General features: G+C 40.1%; 1 protein-coding gene across 1 annotated transcript in view; it reads left to right on the top strand.

The window, feature by feature from the left end:
• The first annotated feature begins 2,140 nt into the window (after positions 1 to 2,140).
• The window catches only part of FARSB (phenylalanyl-tRNA synthetase subunit beta), a 32,828-nt gene continuing 13,973 nt past the window's right edge, over positions 2,141 to 20,995 (top strand). Inside the window, exons 1-13 of the mRNA XM_048505391.1 lie at positions 2,141 to 2,296; positions 3,504 to 3,559; positions 5,377 to 5,531; positions 7,413 to 7,485; positions 7,957 to 8,072; positions 8,914 to 9,064; positions 10,323 to 10,431; positions 12,904 to 12,974; positions 13,413 to 13,474; positions 13,563 to 13,614; positions 16,668 to 16,729; positions 18,830 to 19,037; positions 19,407 to 19,487. Of these exons, the coding sequence (XP_048361348.1) occupies positions 2,239 to 2,296; positions 3,504 to 3,559; positions 5,377 to 5,531; positions 7,413 to 7,485; positions 7,957 to 8,072; positions 8,914 to 9,064; positions 10,323 to 10,431; positions 12,904 to 12,974; positions 13,413 to 13,474; positions 13,563 to 13,614; positions 16,668 to 16,729; positions 18,830 to 19,037; positions 19,407 to 19,487 (1,254 nt within the window). The 5' untranslated portion in view covers positions 2,141 to 2,238. The remainder of the gene's footprint in view (positions 2,297 to 3,503; positions 3,560 to 5,376; positions 5,532 to 7,412; positions 7,486 to 7,956; positions 8,073 to 8,913; positions 9,065 to 10,322; positions 10,432 to 12,903; positions 12,975 to 13,412; positions 13,475 to 13,562; positions 13,615 to 16,667; positions 16,730 to 18,829; positions 19,038 to 19,406; positions 19,488 to 20,995) is intronic.

The following is a 20,995-nucleotide window of genomic DNA, read 5'->3' as shown; positions in this document are numbered from 1 at the left end:
GCATAAAATAAAAGCTGTAGCACATAATTAAAAAACATGTTAAATACTCACAAAAACAGCAATCCAGCATTAACACAATAAATAGCCTCTTAAAGACAACCCCTCACAGTAGAATGCAAAATATCAAATCCAAGATAACAGACCACCATCATATTGGTAAAAGATTTTAATAGAATTTTCAACTGAATCGAGAGTAAGAAGTCAGCCAAGTGAATTAAAACATCTTTGTCTGGCATCAAAAAGTACACAGATATTTTCCATGAAATGCCAATCCGTAATAGCAGTGAAACCATAGAAGACTCTGACCCATTTAGAATACTTTTGCTACTGCTGAGGAGAGAAGATTTTGTGGCCTTCTTGAAACTTCTCCCAAAAGTAGCAACACTATTTAAGTAGTTTGTATGTTTATTTTTTAATTTCAAAAACATTCAATGTGGTTTACAGACAGAATAAAATACAAAGAAGAAAAAAAGAAGAGTTTGGATTTATACCCCACTTTTCAGAAACTTAAGGAGCTTTAAAGCAGCTTACAAACTCCTTCCCTTCCTCTCCCCATACCTTATGAGGTAGGTGGGACTGAGAGTGTTCAAAGAGAAGGTCACCCACTAGGCTTCATGTGTAGGGAAACAAATACAGTTCACCTGATAATAGTCTGCTAATCATGTGAAGGTGTGAGGAATCAAACCCAGTTCTCCAGATTAGAGGCCACCTGCTCTTAATCACTACCATGCTGGCATCAGAATAAAGTTATCACAATGTAATCACAAAACCCAGCAATCATATATGATCAAAAGCAGTAAAAACCAATGCGAATTAACTTGTAGAATGTAAATAAAACAAGTACCAGCCATAAAAATAAGAGTAGAAGCAACAGAATCACTACAAAAAAAACACCCTTAAAATGTAGAAAAATATCATCAACATTAAAGTCACAGATCAGACTAGTGAAAGAGGGTGGAGGTTGCTGGGTTGGCAAAAATATATAATTTTGGACTGTTGCTTTGTTTTTGTTTTGTTTAACTGCTATTTAGTTCTAAATAACATTTTCCCAGTATTTCATGGCATTTTGGTCAGTTGTTTTCTCCAGACAGTTAACATCCCTATTTAAGCATTCAGCTTATGTCCACCCAGTGTGAGTACCAGGTGGAGACTACCTGCTTAAGGTAACACCAATTGAACCAAGCTTTTCTTCTTAGTTTATTTTACTATGATGATGATATTGCTACTGAATTTTCATTATCGGCTGATTTCTATGCTTGCAAAATATGATTTTAAGTTAATGTCCGTAAGCCACCTTAAAGACATTTCAAGAGAAAAGCCAATAGTCGTTTTAGGCAGCTTTCTAATAAAGGTTTCAAGAACTATCACCCACCTAGTTTTCAATGGCCAGAGATACAGATCTGTACTGAAATACTGCACTGAAATACTACACCTCATCAAAATGCAGACTGTAAAACAATGACATAATAAAGCTAATTCATATATTTCAAGTGACTTGGAAGCAAGCATAAATTAGCTTCCAAATAAGCACAGGCTGCATCAAAAGTAAATCTACTGAATTGTTGTCTCCGTCACTTTATTGGTTCTTGCTGAGCTTATCAGTTTTCACGGTGCAAATGGAGAAAGCTTATGCCACAGGAGCCATAAAACTCCTTTTTAGTTTTGTTGCAAATGATACGACTACAGGGGAGCCTCTCCTGTTCTTAGAAAACAATCCTACTTTTTTCAGCCATTCCCCTCTAAACTTGCCTAGGTTCCCACGCTACGTATGTAGAAGTGCCGTCATAGAGTTGATAAGGGATAGCGCGACGCCACCCTGCGTCCAGAGAGAATCGACGTCAACATACAGACATTTAATTTCTACCGGAAGTTCTGGTTGTGCGATCACGCTCGCCCTTTTCTATTCCCACGTCAACCACAAAAAGAGAGACTTCGGCTGATGCAACGGTCTGAACTTTTAGGTGTCTATACTTTGCCTAATCCATCAGAATTCACTTTCAGCTTTTTAGACTCAGTGTGTCGTGAAGACATGGGCATATTCACACGTTTCATGCTGGGTTCTTTTTGTGTTTCAGACAAGCTGGCGAAAAGGAGGCTGAAGACATCCGATGGATCAGGCACTAAAGTAGACAGCAGTAATTGGACGGAAGGGCCGGCCGGAGCCTGAAGAACGGACCTTCCTGGAGGCGCATGCGCAGTGTGTCCGGAAGCTAGCCTTGACTTCTCTTGCTGCCAACCATGCCGACTGTCAGTGTGAAACGGGACTTGCTTTTCCAGGCACTGGGAAGGAGTTACAGTAAGTGAGAGAGGGGAACGCTGTGTGTCTGTCGAGGGTAAATGGGCATCCTTGAACCCACGGAAGCAGGGAAAGCCCTTTTCGCATTTTACAAGGAATGCAGGTACAACCTGTATATATGCGCGTCCACATGTTTGTAAGAGGAACCAGCAGCTATCCACGTTAGAAATGAAACTGAGGCGCTGTACCTGGGTGAATGGGTGAATGGTGTTAAATAACACTTTCAGCTGTATGTGCATTGAACATGACAATTATTGCATGGAAGAAGAAAAATCAGGAGTGCTCTGCAGCTGAAATACATATCTCCGCTTTAACTTGTGAAAAGAGTAAAGAAAAGAGTAGGAGAATTGAGGAAGCTTCCAGGAAGTGGTGGCTTATGAAGACAGTGGGGTGGAGGAGCAGCCTGCAATTGACACAGAAGGGTTTGAGTAAGGAAAAATGGAGGTCTAATGGGATAGGCTCAGGCATTCTTCACCCAAGCAAGATAGAGCCGGTAAGGTAGTGGCAGAATAGACTGTGCTATTTCAGATATAACGTAGTAGGTTCCACATTTTGATGTTAGTTTGTGTTTTTTATCTTCCTACCGATAGAAAAGTAGTATAGTGGGGAGAAAGGTTCTGTTTGTTCGCTTTACTTGTTCATTGGGTTTTAAATTTGTAGAAGTTTCATTAGATTATAGGATTTTTGTTACCGTAGGAGGTGAGAAGGGAACCTGGGAATAGAAGGAACCAAAAACACTTTTAGGTTCTCGATCATCTTATTTATGGTACTGCAAAGAATGGGGAAAGGAGTGAGAAAGAAAGGGAAATAAGAGGACATATGTAGTGGGATATAGGGCACTGGAAGGCGAAGAAGAAAATCTCGTGTTGTCCATTCACAAATTAGTCACTGTATGCCAAACCATTATGTTGCAAAAGCAAATATAGAAAAGCAAATTTACAGTCAATGTCCCTCTTCCTCTCAGGCAGAAACAACTTTGCTATCATTGTTCTTTACATGAGGACATAACTGATGAATAAATCAATCCTGAAATATAATTTATCTACTTCATCTTAAAAATGGGTTAAAATAACTTACTTAGATGGCCTCTGTCAATAAAAATATTGGCAATTTATCATTTAAAAGGTTTCCCCCACCCCCAAAATTAGAATTTCTTGTAATTTTTTTGGATATGCCCAAACTAACTAATGCCAAAATTTATTTTCAGCGGATGAAGAATTTGATGAGCTCTGTTTTGAGTTTGGCTTGGAGCTTGATGAAATCGTAAGTGTTTTTGTGTCCATATCAGCCTGTAAAGGCACAGAAAAAATAGCATTTGTCATCCCTTTTCCCCAGAATATTATAGGATATTGTTTTGTGACATACTGTTATACGGAGGTCTCAGATCGAATATTACAGAATGTTCTTTAACTTCTTATGCCCTGTTCAGCTTTTCAGGCACATTCTTTTCCTACCTCCAAGGTAACTTCTTGAAGTGTCTATATTTTTGTTTTTCCTGCCAGCCTCATTCTGGGGCTGATCTGACAGTGCTCCTGTCTTTAAGTGAAGGCATAAAAAGGCATGAAAGCTCCAAACCACTCTTTTGATGCTGGTACATTCCTGCTTAATACTGTTGGACTAGTTGATATCCTATGCTGTCCTATAAAAGGAAAATATGTACAAAATATGACCCAACTCCAAGAAGCTGAGTGTATAGCAATTGACAACCCTGCAGTAACCCATAAATCTTAGAGTAGGATGCAGGTGACACCCCTGTGACAAGTATAAATGGAACTAATGCATGCTGATCCCTGATGACTAGGTGCTGTCACAAAACATAAAGGAAGGAACAAAGGAAACACAGCATCACTGGGTGGGCTGTGTAATGATCAGTAGAATCCTGGCAGCTCCACAGTTGTGGGCTGAATTCCTCTCTCCCTTTCTAGTCACAAATGTGCAGATTGTGAAGGATTGTCATGGAAGAGCCACGACTCAGTGGCAGACCACCTGCTTGTCATTCAGAAGGTCCAAGGTTCAATCTCTAGCGTCTCCAGCTAAAAGGATCAGGTAACGGGTGATGTGAGAGACCTACCTGTGACCCTGGATTGCTGCTGCCACTCAGAGCAGACAGTCTTCTTATTTGTTCATATATAATGCCTTCCCAGTGTGAGTCCTTTGTTGGAAGACAGATGAGGACAGACAGGGAATAAGAACCAATCTCTATCAAACTTCTTTCTATCAATTTCTTTCCTAATCAAACCAACAAGCTGTGACACAACTCAGACATTTGTTAAGCAGCATCAGGAATACTAAAAAGAAGGTGACATGATAGATCTTGTATCAAACAGCATATTGATTTATTATAAACTGCTGCTGAGTTGCACTTTCTAGATTTTCTGCCTCCAGCATTGCATCTAAGGATGTGGTAATAAAATTCAGTAAATTTGAATTTGGGTCTAATGTGTCTGAAATTTTCCGGTAAACCTGGATATTCCTTTACCTCCATTTGTGAATGTCTGGATTCTCCAAAAAGTTCTGGTGTACAGAGCTGAATCTGGAGGAAGTGGAGGTCTGCACTGAACAGCAGGCTGGGCTGGGCCTGGTGTGCAGCTTTGCCATCTGCTGTCTCTGAGCTCCACATGGAATCTAGAGGCTGCAAAGGGGAAGTTCTGGGCTGGTTTGGCTAGCTAAGAGAGAAGGATGGAAGATGGGAGGGGGATTCCCTTTCCTCCCGTCTTTTCTTTTTAAATGGGGTCAGGTCCAAAGCAGAAACATTTGGTATCATGATCTGTTTTTCAACTCTCTTTAAATGGCTGCTAATTTTTTGGGAGAAAAAAACCCTGAAAAATACTGAAAAGGTATTTTTATGGGTTTTTTGTTCAGCTTTGCTGAGCACACACTCCTAACTGCATCTTTTGGTTCATCTCTGTCTGGTACTAACAATTGTCTTCTGATGTCCAGAAGTTAAGCTTAAACTGTTGCCGTGTAAACCATGTTGGAGACCGCCTGTTTCTGTGTGAAAGCACATTTTAAAACATGCTGTTTATTTCTTCGTTAACGTATTCTTTTTTTCAGAGTATATATTTTCTGCTTTATTACAGACCTCTGAAAAGGAAATAATAAACAAAGAGCAAGGCGGTGCAAAGGCCGATGGTGCATCTGAAATTGTTCTCTATAAAATTGATGTTCCTGCTAACCGATATGACCTCCTTTGTTTGGAAGGTCTAGTCAGAGGTCTTCAAGTCTTTAAAGAGAGGTAATGCAACATCTAGAGATATTAAGTATTACATGGTTTCTAACCTGTGTTGCTCATAACATTATTATTAACAGTCAAGTGAAACAGTTTCTTTTTCTTAAAAGACCTGAACAGTTTTTGTGTTTTGTGACAATGGATGTCAGTGTTTCTTAAGAGGCATCAAATTAAACTAGAGAAGTAGAACAAAATTGATAACATGTTTTAAAAATCTTCTACAACTCCATATTTGATGCATGTGTCAAATCTTAACAAGATCAACGGTAATGTGGTATTCCATGCCCCCCACTGTAATGGTTTGTTGGCTTACTTTGTAAATTACAGCTCTTGATGGAATCAGTTTTACAACAGCGTAAACAGAATGAGAGAGAATGCAGAACATTATTTTAAAATGCTATACTTTCTTAGTATTTTCCCTGTACTTTCTGCTGCTGTACTGCCAAAAAGAATTAATTCATAAAGGATTATATTCATGACAGCTGGTAGCATACTCCGTACAATCCAGAATTTTTGCATCTACTCAATAGTCCCACCACTCTATCAAAAAGTATGCTTTTTGTTTGGACAAGAGTTATGCGAACAAAGCCTTTCAAATACATTGCAGAAAGAAACAATTACACACACAGATTTTACTTTGTACTAACTCAGGGGTAGGGAACCCTACCCCTGTGTAACTAACTTGTAGCAATTTGTCACAAATTTTACTTTATTCTAAGTTTTTCTAATCTCCATTTGCAAGTTTAAGATTGCTAGAAAGTCAGTATTTTATATCTCTGTGGTATATGTATAGTTTTTCTTTGCAGTAATTGAATAAACATCTGTTTATTGTTGGTTCTTGCAAAAAAGGGTTCTGTAGATCAAAACTCTTTAAAACATGCCATGATTGAAAACATGCATAGTATTTTGCTGAATGACAGTTACTTTCATTAGACTTCAGCCTTGTTTAAAAAGTTCAGAGGGCATTTTAAGAATTTGGAGTAATCCAAATGGCATCTTAAAAATGCTTGGTTCCAATCCCCTTTGCCTACTTTCTCATGTGAATATGCATCTGTTGCAGTCTTTGCTTGTATTTACCAAATCGATGGTTGCACTATCTGGTCTGCCAGTGTTCCTCACTTGGTTGGGCAACATTAGAAGGCTGGAATCAGGCCCCTCCATCGATGGTTGATCAGCTGTTGGGCAAACTGATATGTCTGATCCAGTGTGGTGTAGTGGTTAAGAGCAGGAGAACCGGGTTTGATTCCCTGCTCTGCCACTTGAGCTATGGAGGCTTATCTGGTGAACCAGATTAGCTTGTGCACTCCTACATTCCAGCTGGGTGACCTTGGGCTAGTCACAGTTCTTCGGAGCTGTCAGCCCCACCCACCTCACAGGGTGTTTGTTGTGAAGGGGAAGGGAAAGGAGATTGTCAGCCCCTTTGAGTCTCCTTACAGGAAAGAAAGGGGGGATATAAATCCAAACTCCTACTCCTCTTCTTCTTCAGAAACTACAGTGTCACAGGTGCTGGGATTTGATTGTGTTATCCTGTATAGCAAACAGTTGCCTATGTGGACTTGATCCAAAAGAAGATATCCTATTCTAATTTCAATATCCACAGTGAAGCTTACGGCCCTGCAGAGTATTGATTCATTTTAATTATTACATTAAAACTGTACATGCTCTAAAAAAGAATTCTTGGTGCTATTAAAATATTTTACATATAGTCTAGTCAGTGTCCTTGTGTGGAAGAGGTCCTTGACAAGAAATGTAGTTGGTAGGAAGGAGATTTTTGCAACTGAGTGCTGTTCATGGGGAAGCATCCAGTAGGACACCACATTGTCTCAATCTTTTATTTGTGTAAAAATTTACTTCTTATGTTAAACTGATGAGCTCTTACTGTCTTAGAATAAGGGCCCCACGATACAAAAAGATCACGCCACCTACTGGTGAACTCCAAAGACTTTCCATTACGGAAGAGGTAAGTAAATCTGTAAACCAAACCTGAACGCGAAAGTTAGATGAACAAAAAATATTTGATGTAGCTGTTAGCAGGTAAAGCAGGTGTTAAGATCAGTATTGTTACACTTGAAATGTCTTCACTGTTTCACTGTAATCAATTATGCCTTTTTGTAGATGTACATGTATTAATTTTTATCTGTTTTTCATAATTTATTTTGACTGAGTGTTCAAAAATCATATTGCAGTTGATTGGTGGATGCCCCCTTGCTCAGTATATGGACTGAATTGCCTGTGGACCACCATTCAGCACATAAAACTAGGTGTATGATGTTTTTGGTCCTAATTTTTAATTGCTGTTGTGTGACTTACTCTAGAATTCAGTGGTTTTGGGAATTTTGGTTGTGCTTACAAGTGAACATTTTCTAAATAGTGGAAAGAAATTTCTTCCCAAATCTTCTGTAGCCTGAAATTGTATACATTTACATTCTAGACTGCCCATGTCCGTCCTTATGCTGTGGCTGCTGTTCTTCGTAACATAACTTTGACCAAGGATCGTTATGATAGCCTCATTGATCTTCAAGAAAAATTACATCAAAATATATGCAGGTTAGTTGGAAATAATCTATGAGGTCCAGCAAGGATTACGTTAGTTTTTAAAATCTGATATCTTGTAAACGTAGTTCTTTTGGAGTTATAGTTTGGGAAAATGTTTTTAAGCAATATTTTTAAAGTACCCTTAGTATTTCTAGGTATCTAATAACTGACATATCTAATTCTCAACATGTCCCATTTGGCAATACTTTTATGTGTGGATTAAGGCCATGTAGAAAAAAGGGATGTTTTTTCGGCAGACTTCAGGTTCAAGAAATAGAGTAGGGTATTTTCCCCCAAGCAAAGAAACATTGTTTGCTCGATCACAACCACTGAGGATGGGACCTCATTCCTGCTGCTGCATCATTGGAAACGGACATGCTGCAGCTGTGTGGGCTAGTGGGGAGGTAGTGGGCATGCCAAATGAGTGGAGGAAGACGATGGGAGTACTCTTCCTATGAATCTCTCTGGTCTCTGGCTTTCCTGTAAAGGGGTGGGAGTGGGAGGATGAGAGTAAAATAGGGATTATTTGTGTGTGAAGGGGTGAGGGAAGGGAGAAAATAAAGGCGGAGGAATGGGATGCCCCCTTCTCAGGAGTTTTCATTCATCCCCTGCTTGTAAATTATATTGAATGTGGTTTTAATTGAGGAGGCTTGATATTTTTGAACAGTCATATTTTATATTGATTTTATTGTGTTTTATTCAGAGCTACTTTTAATATGCCTGGAACATTAAATGACAGCAATGTAATATTTTATAAAGCTTCTTTCTTTGTGTTGCATTTTCTGTTGGCTCTAATGAGGGTTTCAAGGATGGGTGGAATGTTCTTTGATCATCTGTTTTGTTTTCTACTTAGGAAAAGATCGTTAGTTGCGATTGGAACTCATGATTTAGACACTGTCGTGGGTCCATTTACATATACAGCTAAACCACCATCTGAAATTAAATTCAAACCTTTGAATCAGGACAAGGAGTATACGGCCTCAGAACTCATGGATCTATACAGGGTAGGTATCTATTTTTTTAAGTGTCTCTAGACCCAAGAGCTCTAAAATATTCCATTAACTTTTTTTTGTTTATGGTTTGCTGAGGCTGTAGGTTTAGTTCCCTATTTTTTGATATATTGATCTGAGCCATTGCCAGAAGAATGTTGTAATTTGTGAGAACATACAATTTTGCTTTGACATAATAATTTTAATTGTAAATGTTCTTTCCATGAAGTATGAAATAAACAGAGGTTCCTCTTCTGTCAGGGCATGGGCAACTTATCTGCCTCCTTATGTGCTGGGGTGTGATCTACAGTGAACTTTGGGCAGGGGAAAGAGCTTTGAATAGATCCCTGTGACTGGTTAAGAAAATTTTTAAAAGCTGTAGCGTGTTGAGAGTATGAATTTCGAAATGGAGAGGCCTAAACTGCTATTTCCTGGGAAAGTAAATAGTGGAAAATCTATTCCTGAAATTATGTGGTTTGAGTGGGACACTTTCATTTTTGTCATGTAAACCTTAGAATCCAACAGAGGAAGGTGATTTTATACAAAACAGCAGTGCTACATCAAAAAGTCTTAAGTTTCTTTTGCTGATGAAGATGGTTTATACCATAGAGCCATTGGAAAGAGGTTGGCTCAAGAACAAAAGCATCTTTCTTCACCCACGCCCCTGTCTCTGTGTGAAAATTTTTCTTAGCTAAATCCTTTATGATATGAAATACATATTGAGTCTTTTGTCTATTGGAAGCATTGTTATTTCCTTTTTATTGAATGAGTTGTAGGTCTCATGCTTCTGTTATCCCTGGTTTCTACTTTGCTGCAAGATTAGGTTGGTTAGCTCCACCAGAAGAACTCTCCAAAGATGTCAGTAGGCTACATCATTCTCTGCCTTTCCCAAGCTACCTGCTGAATGTTAGAAAACTCCTTTCTAAGAATATGGAGAGCCATGCAAACACACAGAATGGAGTGTTGCCGTACCAGTTGGGTCTCATCTGCTTGTGGTTTACATCACTGGAGGAGAAAAAGGGTGGACATTTTACCTGATTCTCTCTCCCTGCCCACTGCCCCCATGCTGCTGTAGTCCCCCCCACCCCTTGTGATCCATTTTGCTTGTGAGGCTCTCCTAGTCTTCAGAGATGTATTAGGCACAAACAGCAGGCTGCTTGTGGGAAGACGGAGGAAGATTTTTTCCCCTACCAGCTTCTTCCAAGTATTCCTCTGCTTGACCCCTCTCAATGAAAAATAATTGAAACATTAATTTATGCTTCATTTATTTTAGACGGATAACCATCTGAAGCATTATCTGCACATTATTGAAAACGAACCACTTTATCCAGTTATCTACGATAGCAATGATGTGGTACTTTCTATGCCACCAATAATCAACGGTAAGGTTGTCTTTTGCTTCTTTGGTCTAACTTAGTTGCTGATATGTGGTGTTTCAAACTTTTTACACGTACGCACTCTCTGGTTGAATTCATTATTATGCTCATATTAGTTTGAGCATTACCTGTTAGCCATGTTCAGAACATAACAAAGTGCTTCTCTTTTTGAGGTCTCATAACATGGTTCATTGCATGTGTGCCCATTATATAGTTGTCCCTTCTACATTGCAACTTCCCCCATTACAGTTTTGATCTATCACAGGTTGGCATAAGAAATTAAAGGGAATTTTGGGGGAGTTTTGGTGGAAGCTGTGGATGACATGCTAAGGCCAGCAGATGACACAGAAAAACTGTAGAAATTCAAATGCATGACATATATGTATAATATTGGATATCAACATCTTTTAATAGCACAACTATGCACAATTTCTTTTGTAAAGCTAAAAGAAAAGAAAAAAAAGTTCAGACTTATTCTGTGGTACAAAGGGAGGGCCACATTTTTTAACCCGGATTTCCAGATTGCGGAAGATGCTGCCCCCTAATCCCGATGTGGAAGGGATAAATGTACAGCATTCGCAGGAGCTGAGGCTAGCTCCCTGAGTTGGTTGTGATGTAATGTGTGAAGCAGGCCTGAAGCTCTGAATTATTCTGCACCCATCTTTAGAGTGTCACAAAACACATGTGAAAGCCTCCCTATAAAAAACCATTAACATGGGACACAGTTAATATTTTGTTACTACTATAACTCAAAATAGTTGGAAATCTGAATTGTAAGTTTTGGCTTCTCAGATTGTTTTGAGTTAAACACTTGAATGCATCCTCTTCAGAATCAGGCCTTGGTTAATCTAGACCAGCTTTGTTTACTCTGACCAGCAGCAGCTTTCCCAGGTCTCACATAACCTGCTAAAATATGATCTGTTTTTGAACTGGAGAAGCCAGGGGATCGAACAGGCAACCTTTGGCATGCAAACAATGTTCTCTAATAGCAGCCTGATTAGCCCAGTGTGGCCCAAGCTTGTTAGGACTTGGGAGATAAGCAGGGTCAAGCACAATCAGTTTTTGGTTAAGAGATCACCAAGGAAGACTGAGGCTGCTACACAGAGGAAGGCAATGGCAAATCACCTTTGCTCATCTCATGCCTGGAATGCCCCATGGAAAGGGTCACCATGAGTCAGCTGAGACTCGCATGTTGTTCCTCTTAATAGGTCTGTATTATAATTGAGGAGTTCAGGAGGAATACATTAATAATAATATACTGTGTATAGTATGTAATATCTGTATATATTATCCCTTTTTTATTAATATACCATTTTAATATGTGGCTCTGTTTCAGTTTTGTTCCAGATTTTGATCCAACCTTAACCCTATTACATTGCTCTTGGATGTCCTGTTCTATTGACTGCATTGATTTACACTGTATAATTAGCCTTGAGTTTCAGGGAAAAGGTGGACTATCAATAACATAAAGAAAGAAAGAAACATTAGTTCACCAAACCTAGGAATGGTCTTTGCAGCGGATCAGAAGGGACTGCAGACACTGAAGGAAATATATGAAAACAGTGTGGACCTTCTATATATGCATGTTTAAATACAGGATATTGAATGGGCTTGTTTTGGAGTTTTTTAAAGGGTCAGTACAAGTAGGAAGGGACCATGACTTAGTCATAGATCATCTGCTTTGCATTCAATAGGTTCCACGTACAGCCCCTGGCTTCTCAAATTAAAAAAGGATTAATTATTAAGTGATATGAAAGATCTCAGCTTGAGATCTTGGCAGGCTGCTGCTAGTCAGTTTGAGGAAGAAAACGGAGTGAAATGGTTCCTTCTGTGTTTTCTGCAAGACAGTTTCACTTCCTGTCCTCCCTTCAGGGCTTCGCTCAACATAACTATTTCCCTATGTGGGATCCATGACCCCAGGAATGATCTTTCCAAGGGCCATGGGGGGTGGGGGTGGGTGGGTTGCAGGACTGGAGAGGGATGTGGTTCATTTTATATGTAGGTGTTTGACTTATTCTTAAAACCAGAATGTTATGGGTAGGTGTATACACGTGTCAGTATCACAATCTAGTTGCACAGTTTCTGTGTATGTACTAGTACCCAATGCCCAGTACCATTTACACCACCACACTGAATTCTTCTTGGAGGCCACAATACTAAAAAATGCATATCTGGTAATATGTCTACAGCTGGCCAAATCCTTTCCTTCCAGCAGCAATTCTTTGTCTGCCCCACTGTCAAGAGTTGGGGCAGCTCTGTATTTCAAGCTCTGTTGAGCACATGCCTGTAAATGCCTAAAGAGACTCCTTTAATCTAGTGACGTTCATGAGGATTGCTGGACATTCTAGTTTGAGAGCAGATAGTTCAATTTGCATGGAGACTAAGCATATGGGGAAGATCAAAGGTTCTACAAGCTTGTCCATGTTAAGTGCGCACCACTTGTGTTTGCAGACTATTTTAAATGTCTTTTTTTTTTAGGTGACCATACAAAAATAAATCTCAACACCAGAAATGTGTTTATTGAGTGTACAGCTACAGACCTTACCAAAGTAAGTGATTTTGACAAAAAAACAAATTAATGTGTAGGCAGGTGGCCTTTACCACTGTCATTTCCTAATCTCCAGGAATACATCCTCAGTCAACTGGACATAAGAGTTTAGGTTGATGGTATAACATGTTGAATAAAGATAGCCTGATTCTGAAGTTACCAAATCATAGCCAATACTGTTAATAGTGGCTTTGTCCTTCTGGGAGTTGAGTTTTAGCTTAATGACTCATATATGGACGTGACATTCGAGCTCTAGACTTTTGGCAACCTTTGAACTGCATGGAAGAAAATTAATTGGGTTTTAACCATTAGGACTGTGATATTTTTCTTCCAGGAGTTTGTGTTGCTTAAATATCTTATTGTGAGTAATGGTGTAACTTTGTAGCTTAAACACCACACATGTTTCTTAGATTAATGTAGATATACTTTCTTTCTTAAGGCGAAAATTGTCCTTGATATCCTAGTCACAATGTTCAGCGAATACTGCCAGAAGCCGTTCATGTGAGTCAATATAATTATGTTATTGTTAATTTGTACAGAATTATCATACTCTGTTTTTTAAGTAGTGTGGTTATTGTTCCTTCCTCAGTGTTGAAGCAACAGAGGTGACTTATCCCAATGGAAAAAGCTACATCTTCCCAGTGAGTACAACAGAAGCAATCTTACTATATAATTGACCAGCGTGTTCCCAATGATGGATCAGAAAAAGCAAGGGGTGCTGGGAAGTGTAGTCCTAAGTATCCAGGAGGGGCCAGATTCCCACTTCTGGAGGGGCAAGGACTACACTTCCCAGCAGCCCTTGCTATAGGAAGCCATACTCCCCTCCTTCCCCCACAGTGGCAATGAGCTTTGAAAAGGAGGGAAAATGCAGGAGAAAACCATATTCCCTTCCTCCCCCTACGGTGTGCGTCTCCCTGCCAGGACTAGACCTCTATAGTGAACATTGAAGAACTTCCTGCCTGGGGCCAGGGGACCAAATCTCTCAAGCTGCAGCTGATCTGGAAGAGCCCGCCTGCAAAGTTAGGGGAACCTGTCTGTGTGCATAGAGGAGGAAATTCTTTCACTGAATAATTAGGCTAGGTTTTTGTTATCTATGGTAAATTCTGGATCATCTTCAAGATGTTGGTATTAACCTTTAAGGCCCTTCACAGCCTGGGGCCCTCATACCTTCATGACCGTCTTACCTCATATATCCCAAGTAGGCCTCTGCGATCTGCAGAGGCAAATCTACTGACAGTCCCTTGCCCCTCAATGATGCGGCTGGCCTCTACCTGGGTCAGGGGTCTTACAGCCCTGGCCCCTGCCTGGTGGAACACTCTTTCATCTGCACGTAGGGCCCTGCGGGACCTTCCTCAGGGCCTACAAAACAGTTGTTTCATTGGGCCTTTGGGGAGTTCGGCTGTGGATTGCCTTTCCCTTCTGGATGCCCTGCACTGTATTCTTATACCATCTCCAGCATTGCCTTGTATTATATTCTCACTATTTTTGGCATTGCTGGTCCCCTCCCAGCTTTAGGATCGGGCGCCATGAATCAGTGTGGGTTTTATGATAATGCTGCTGTTGTGATTTTAAGGGTTTTTAATGTTTGACGCTTAAAATTTGTATCTTATTGTGTATTGTTCTTACTGTACAGCTCGCAGAGCCCTTTGGGAATGGACGGTCTATGAAATCTAATAATAATAATAATAAATTGTGGGACCAAGCAGGGAGGAAAGGCAGGAGGGGTTAGTGGATGCCATTAACCCACCAACACTTTTCTAGAGCCCTTTGTATTTGTTCGTACAATGGGCTTTACTGCTAGTAGAAGTATAACTTATTAAGGGCATCCATGAAACACAAAACTCTTGGATGGCTTTTGAAGGCATCCTTTTGAAAGGACCTGAAACTCAGTGTAACTTTCTGCTTTCCTACGTAAATGTTTCATGTAGAGTTCTCTGGGTACTTCTTCTCATTCTTTTTCTTACGCTGTACAGGCTTTATTTCTACCTATTCTTTCACATCTTCATGTGCTCTTTTTTGGTCTTCTTTCTGTACACCGGCAGTAATACAGTTTTCTGCCTTAAGGCACTGAGAGAGTGTGGGAAAGAATTCTGTAATTGTACAAAGTTGACACGACTGCCAAATGTAGTCTGACTTCTGCAATCCAGATTCCCTGTTGGTTTAAAAAAAAAATTTAATACTATATTGTCAATTGCTTAAAGTGGCATTGAATACAATGCATACATCACAAAAAGTATAACTTGTGGTAATATGCAGGCACTAAGACATACAAAGAATGGTTGGAATCTGAATCTGTTTTTCACTGAATGGGATCCAGACTAAAAATGTTGTCACACAAAGCACTTTGGTCAGTTGGACAGAAGATTCCTTCTTCTTCCCCCTGCCCACTTAGCTTCCTGAAATGCTACACCTGGGGGACAGGGGTAGTCTGGATCCAGTATACTGTATTATGGGAGAGAGAAAGAAGAATTTCTCCCTGTCCATTTTCTCCATGCCACACATAATGTTATAAACCATTATCATGTCTTACTTTACTTGCCTTTTTTCTAGGCTGAACAGCTCTAAGGATTCTAACTTGTCCTCGTGGGGCAGCTACTCTAGCCTCCTGTTCCTCTGGGTTGCTCTTTTCTGCACCTTTTTAAGCTTTACAATATCATTTTTCAAGTGCGGTGACCAGAACTGTATATAATATTCCAAGTGTGGTCTCAACATCTATTTGTGGAAGGACAATATGATAGTGGTTTTCTCTATCCCTGTGGTGATTATGGACAGCACGGTATATGCCTTTTTTCACAGCAGCTTCATGCTGGATTAACATATTCATTGAGTTATCTGCTACCACCCCAAGGTCCGTTTCTTGTTTGTTGTAGTTTGCTCAGAACCCATCAGCGAATATGTAATTATTTGCCCCAGTGTGCATCGTTTTATGCTTGCCCCCATTGAATCTCATTTGCCATTTGAAGAAGTGGTCAAGCGTTCTTCCAGTGACCGGGTGTTCCTGTGTATGGCTGTCATCTCATAAATAACATAGTGCTGTAGCCAGAGCATCAAAAAGCAAGTAACAGCGTTCTACATTAGCTTCTTCTAAAAAGTCTTCAGGATGATTCTGTTTCACTTGGAACAAGTTGTAATAAGATATGAGATTACCAAAGAATGCTTGAGTAACGCCAGAGCCATATTGGAGAAAAACTGGTGAAGGGTGTCCCTGTTGACTGCCAACATCTGAAAATCCAGGAGCAAAAACAGGAGCTTGGATCCCACCTGAAATTGGACTAGATTGAAGGATTTTGATCTGTGGAGTGTGACTTCCTTTTCTCCTCCCTCCTGCTCTAAATGACCCCTCTAAATGATCAGTCCTAATACGATTAGATGTATTATGTTGCTATTGTTGCTTTTGGAACGTATGCAGCGGTTCATTTTGGAATTTGTTGCCATAGTCTATCTTGATGACAACTAGGTTAGGTGAGTTTTAAAAGGGATTAGACTGGTTTGTGGAGAAAATGCCTCTTAGCAGTTCTCAGCAAAAATACCTAAATGTTTAGTTTAAAAGATTGCTTGGGTTAAACATCTGGAGACAGCTACTTCTCTCATGACATTAAATTCTGGTTAAGAACTGAATTCAACTACTATGCTCGAATGGTGAAACTTAACATAGACAGCTAATTTGTTAAAGACAGTTCCTTCTCTTTTCCAGGAGCTGGCTTATCGCCGAGAGAAGATAAAACCTGACATAATGAACAAGAAAATAGGAATTAGGTAAATTAATATATTTTTGAGAAATGTAACTTGACCACATCTGTATCTCTTTGGGAATACAAATGGGGATGCCAGGATAGAATCCTCATTTCTGGCAGAGACTGGTTGTACCAGACCTTGGCAAACTTTCTTTGGTTTTAAGAGCCAGCCCAAAAAATTAGAAGCCAGATTTATTTTTCAGACCTCAAGGTTTTACATTTTAATTTCTAGTTGTTAGTACTAAAACCCTAATTTTAAACTCTTCCCAGTTTTTTATAATGTTATTAAAGCTACATTTTAGTGTATAAATAAATATGGCATAACTCTGGTTGTCATCACCACAACTAGAAGCTAACCTCTAACCCTAGCTGATCTTCCCGCAAATAATTCTGCTGTTTTTTTTCAAAAGAGTATTGGTGCTAGTATAGAAAGAAGAAATTAGTTCAACTACCTCCTTTGAATGGTGTAAACTTAACATATAAACAAGCAATCACAAGAGATCACAATACAGATGCATTTTTGTCATATAACAAAACATTCTGATGTGAAATGAAAAATAAGCTTTGTACTTCAGAGGATTGCTGACAAGCAGTACAATAAAATATCTTGCTGAAAACACTGATCCCCACAATGAAATTTCTAGGCACCGTGGCAACCTGGTGCTTGGGATTTGCCAAACCATGATTTATATGTATTGTTGAAGGCTTTCATGACTGGAATCAATTGACTGTTGTGGGTTTTCTGTGCTATGTGGCCATGGTTTGGTAGTTTTCGCTGCTACCATTACGCCTGCTTTTGCAGACAAAACGTTAGGAGCAGAATCTTCCAGACCACAGCCACACAGCCCAGAAAACCCACAGCAGCCTGCTTTATAGTTTAATTTTCATCCTCAGTTGCCATGTGCCTTCACTGTTCTCCTGTAAATACTGCTATTCAGCATTTATATCTGTGCCACAAAACATCTGATTGCCTTGCCTTCCTGGTTTGGGTAGTAATAGGATGAGCACATTATTCTAGCAGGAACTCTTGAGTAGACCTTTATTCTGCAATGTGCCCAGCATGATGATTAATCCATTCCTGTCTGCTGGGTCCATATATGCTGCCAAAGATGCATTCTGTAAATCACTATTGAATCTTGTTCCGTGTGGAAGGTAGATTTTGGCAGCAGTTTCCTTCTCTCTGCTCCCCTTCTATCATTGCTCAAACTATTTTTGCTGTTCGGTGTAGCATTGTCACTTCAGCATCAGCTGCTTGAATCCATTGCCTAAGACAAGATTATAGTTTTAAATATCAATAAACAGAAACGAAACCATCTATCCCATTCTTACCCACTGAGTGCATATCAGTTTTGGAAGGCTACACAAAGTCAGGGGGAAGGATCCAGGCTAAGCTTTCCACAGGTACAAGGATATCCACTCTCGGAGCACAATTTTCATGCAGCAGCCTGAAATTCTCCCTGAAATCCTGTCCTATAGCCAAGGGATCCCTAAGAACAGGATTTGGGGGAGCCCTCCAGGCTGCCTTAGAGGCAGAGAGTTAAAGAAACTGAACTCTGTAGGTTGAAGTCCTTGACCCTGTAGAAATGTCTGGTCTGAAACCAAGCCAGAACTTTAAAGCAAGGTTTTAATTTTCCCTAGCAAAAATTTCCCACTTCAGATATTGTTTTTTTAAAAACTTCTCTAAACTTCGTTTTGTGTTAACTTTGTATTGTATGAGGAATTCCTCTCTGCTGAATTTGAGTGAACAATATTTTTTGTAGGGGGAGTTGTAGACTCTTCACCCTTATACTGAGCCCTTCGGAGGTAGAGCAGTTAAGAAATCGAATAAATAATAATAATACTGAAGTTATGTCTGAACATTTTAACTTTCTAGGAAATGAATCATGAATTAGTTCCATGCTAAATGTTCTAAAAATTTACGTCGGACTTCTGAAGACAAATGGTCTACCTCTTCATATAATTTATGTAATTTATGACTGAGTCGTAACTGTTTTGGAACCATAGTGCATAAATACTATTCCCTTGAAAGTGATGTCACTGTGCAAATGAAAGTCAGTGACCGTAGAGTAAAATTATCTGAGACTTAAACAATATATTATTTTATACGTTTATTTTGTTTTAGTGAGACTCCAGCAAGCCTTGCAAAGCTGCTCACCAGGATGTGTTTGAAGTCTCATGTCATAGGGAATGGGAACAATATCGAGGTTGAAATCCCTCCTACAAGGTCTGACATTATCCATGCGTGTGACATCATAGAAGACGCTGCAATCGCGTATGGCTATAATAACATTCAGATGACTATTCCGAAAACGTACACCATAGCTAATCAAGTAAGATTGCACCCTTAAGTAAACAATCTGTATTGTCAGTTAAATGGCTAGAAGTATGCCAGAAGGGTTCCTGGAAGAAAACTGTGTCTTAGAATTAAAACAATATTCTGTGATGTCTTGTTGCAAGAGGAGTTTACCATAGCAAAGATACAAAACAGATGCCCATCTGATCTGAGAAACCCAAAGGCCTGCGGTGGATAGGTTTGAAAAGTTTAAACCTGGAGTCCGTATTCAATCCTAATTGGGAATTTCATTTCCTCAGTCAGGACCAGATGTAGCTAGTTGGCGTGGCTTTTTGAAAAGCCAGCTCCATGATTTTGTGATAGTCATTGAGTTGGAAGATTTAAAAATGTTTTCTTTTCCCACTAGTTCCCTCTCAATAAGCTGACAGAACTCCTGAGACAAGACTTGGCAGCAGCGGGTTTCACTGAAGCCCTCACTTTTGCTCTGGTATGTTTAATCATCATCTTCTGGGGCTAGAAGTTAAAATTTCAGCGGAGGCAGGTGTGTTCACTGGAAAAGTGGTGTGTTGATTGCTTTCCCGGACCTGATTTGTCCTTGTGCTGGCAGTGGAAAGTAAAGTTGCTTCTGGTTTCTGAATGCTAAGGCCGATCATGTCAGACCGTGTGTTCCCCTCCCTCCGACTAATCAATTTAGAGAAAACAAAGAATAAAGGGCAGCAGTGGCGTAGGAGGTTAAGAGCTCGTGTATCTAATCTGGAGGAACCGGGTTTGATTCCCAGCTCTGCTGCCTCAGCTGTGGAGGCTTATCTAGGGAATTCAGATTAGCCTGTACACTCCCACACATGCCAGCTGGGTGACCTTGGGCTAGTCACAGCTTCTCGGAGCTCTCTCAGCCCCACCTACCTCACAGGGAGTTTGTTGTGAGGGGGGGAAGGGCAAGGAGATTGTAAGCCCCTTTGAGTCTGCTGCAGGAGAGAAAGGGGGGATATAAATCCAAACTCTTCTTCTTTTTCCCTTATGGGCAGATTTTGCTTGCCTGGAAAGCAAACTGCCTTCAGCTCCAGAGCGTTAATGACCCAGCAGAACCGGAGCCGGGTGGGAACTCTTTTCTTTCTGAAGGGACAGTAAGCTTGACCTTGTTCTCTCAGTCAAAGGCATTAACTCTTGGCTGATCTCTGTTACCTGTTGAACAGAACAAAACTCCTAAGTAAAACCAGCTCCTATGATTGTTCTGATTCCAAAATGAGATGGAACAACATGATAGGACTGGTTTAAATTATGAAGCTGCAGGTTGAAAGTATTAGAATGGAACGCAGAGCTGCCTGGAAAAGGTTTCATCTTTCTGAGTCTTATTCTCCCTTGATGCTTAGCTTGATCATAAAAAGTTTGGAAATAGCTAAAATAATTAAGCTGAACAATCAATGGGTTGAATCCAGAGCATCGTTTCCATGGATTCCGTGTTTTCCATCTGTGGAGTGTTACCTTCAGGACTATCTCCATTAGGGTCCCTTCTCCTTCTGGAGCAGGATTTGGGGGACCTGCGGGGCCACTGTAGGAGAAAGAAGTCACAAAAATTTAAGAAGATTCCTGTAAGGGACTGTCAACATTATAAACTTATTTTTTTTGTAACCAATAGTTGAAAACATTAGAGGCTTTTCAGTTAAGCTTTAGATTAGAAGATGTCTTTTTTTGGAGGGCAGGGAGTAAGGTGCTTACTTCATCAAAGATCCAAGAAACTAAATATTACCACAAAAGCCAGCTGTTATACCTGTGAATGGAGAGCCAGCGAATATAGTGGTTAAGGTGTCAGATGAGGACCTGGGAAGCCCATGTTTGAATCCCCATTTGTGCCATGGAAGCTTTCTGGGAGACCTTGGACCCAGTCACACACTATCACAGTGCAATCCACAGTTCAAGGCAGCCGGGGACGGTCCCGCTACCGAAGGTCCCGCTGCCATGCCAAAAGGGTGGCATATGTCTCAGGCCATGACATAA

This window comes from Sphaerodactylus townsendi, linkage group LG08, assembly GCF_021028975.2.
Source record: "Sphaerodactylus townsendi isolate TG3544 linkage group LG08, MPM_Stown_v2.3, whole genome shotgun sequence".
Lineage (NCBI taxonomy): Eukaryota > Metazoa > Chordata > Lepidosauria > Squamata > Sphaerodactylidae > Sphaerodactylus > Sphaerodactylus townsendi.
This window is presented reverse-complemented; position numbering and strand designations above follow the sequence as displayed.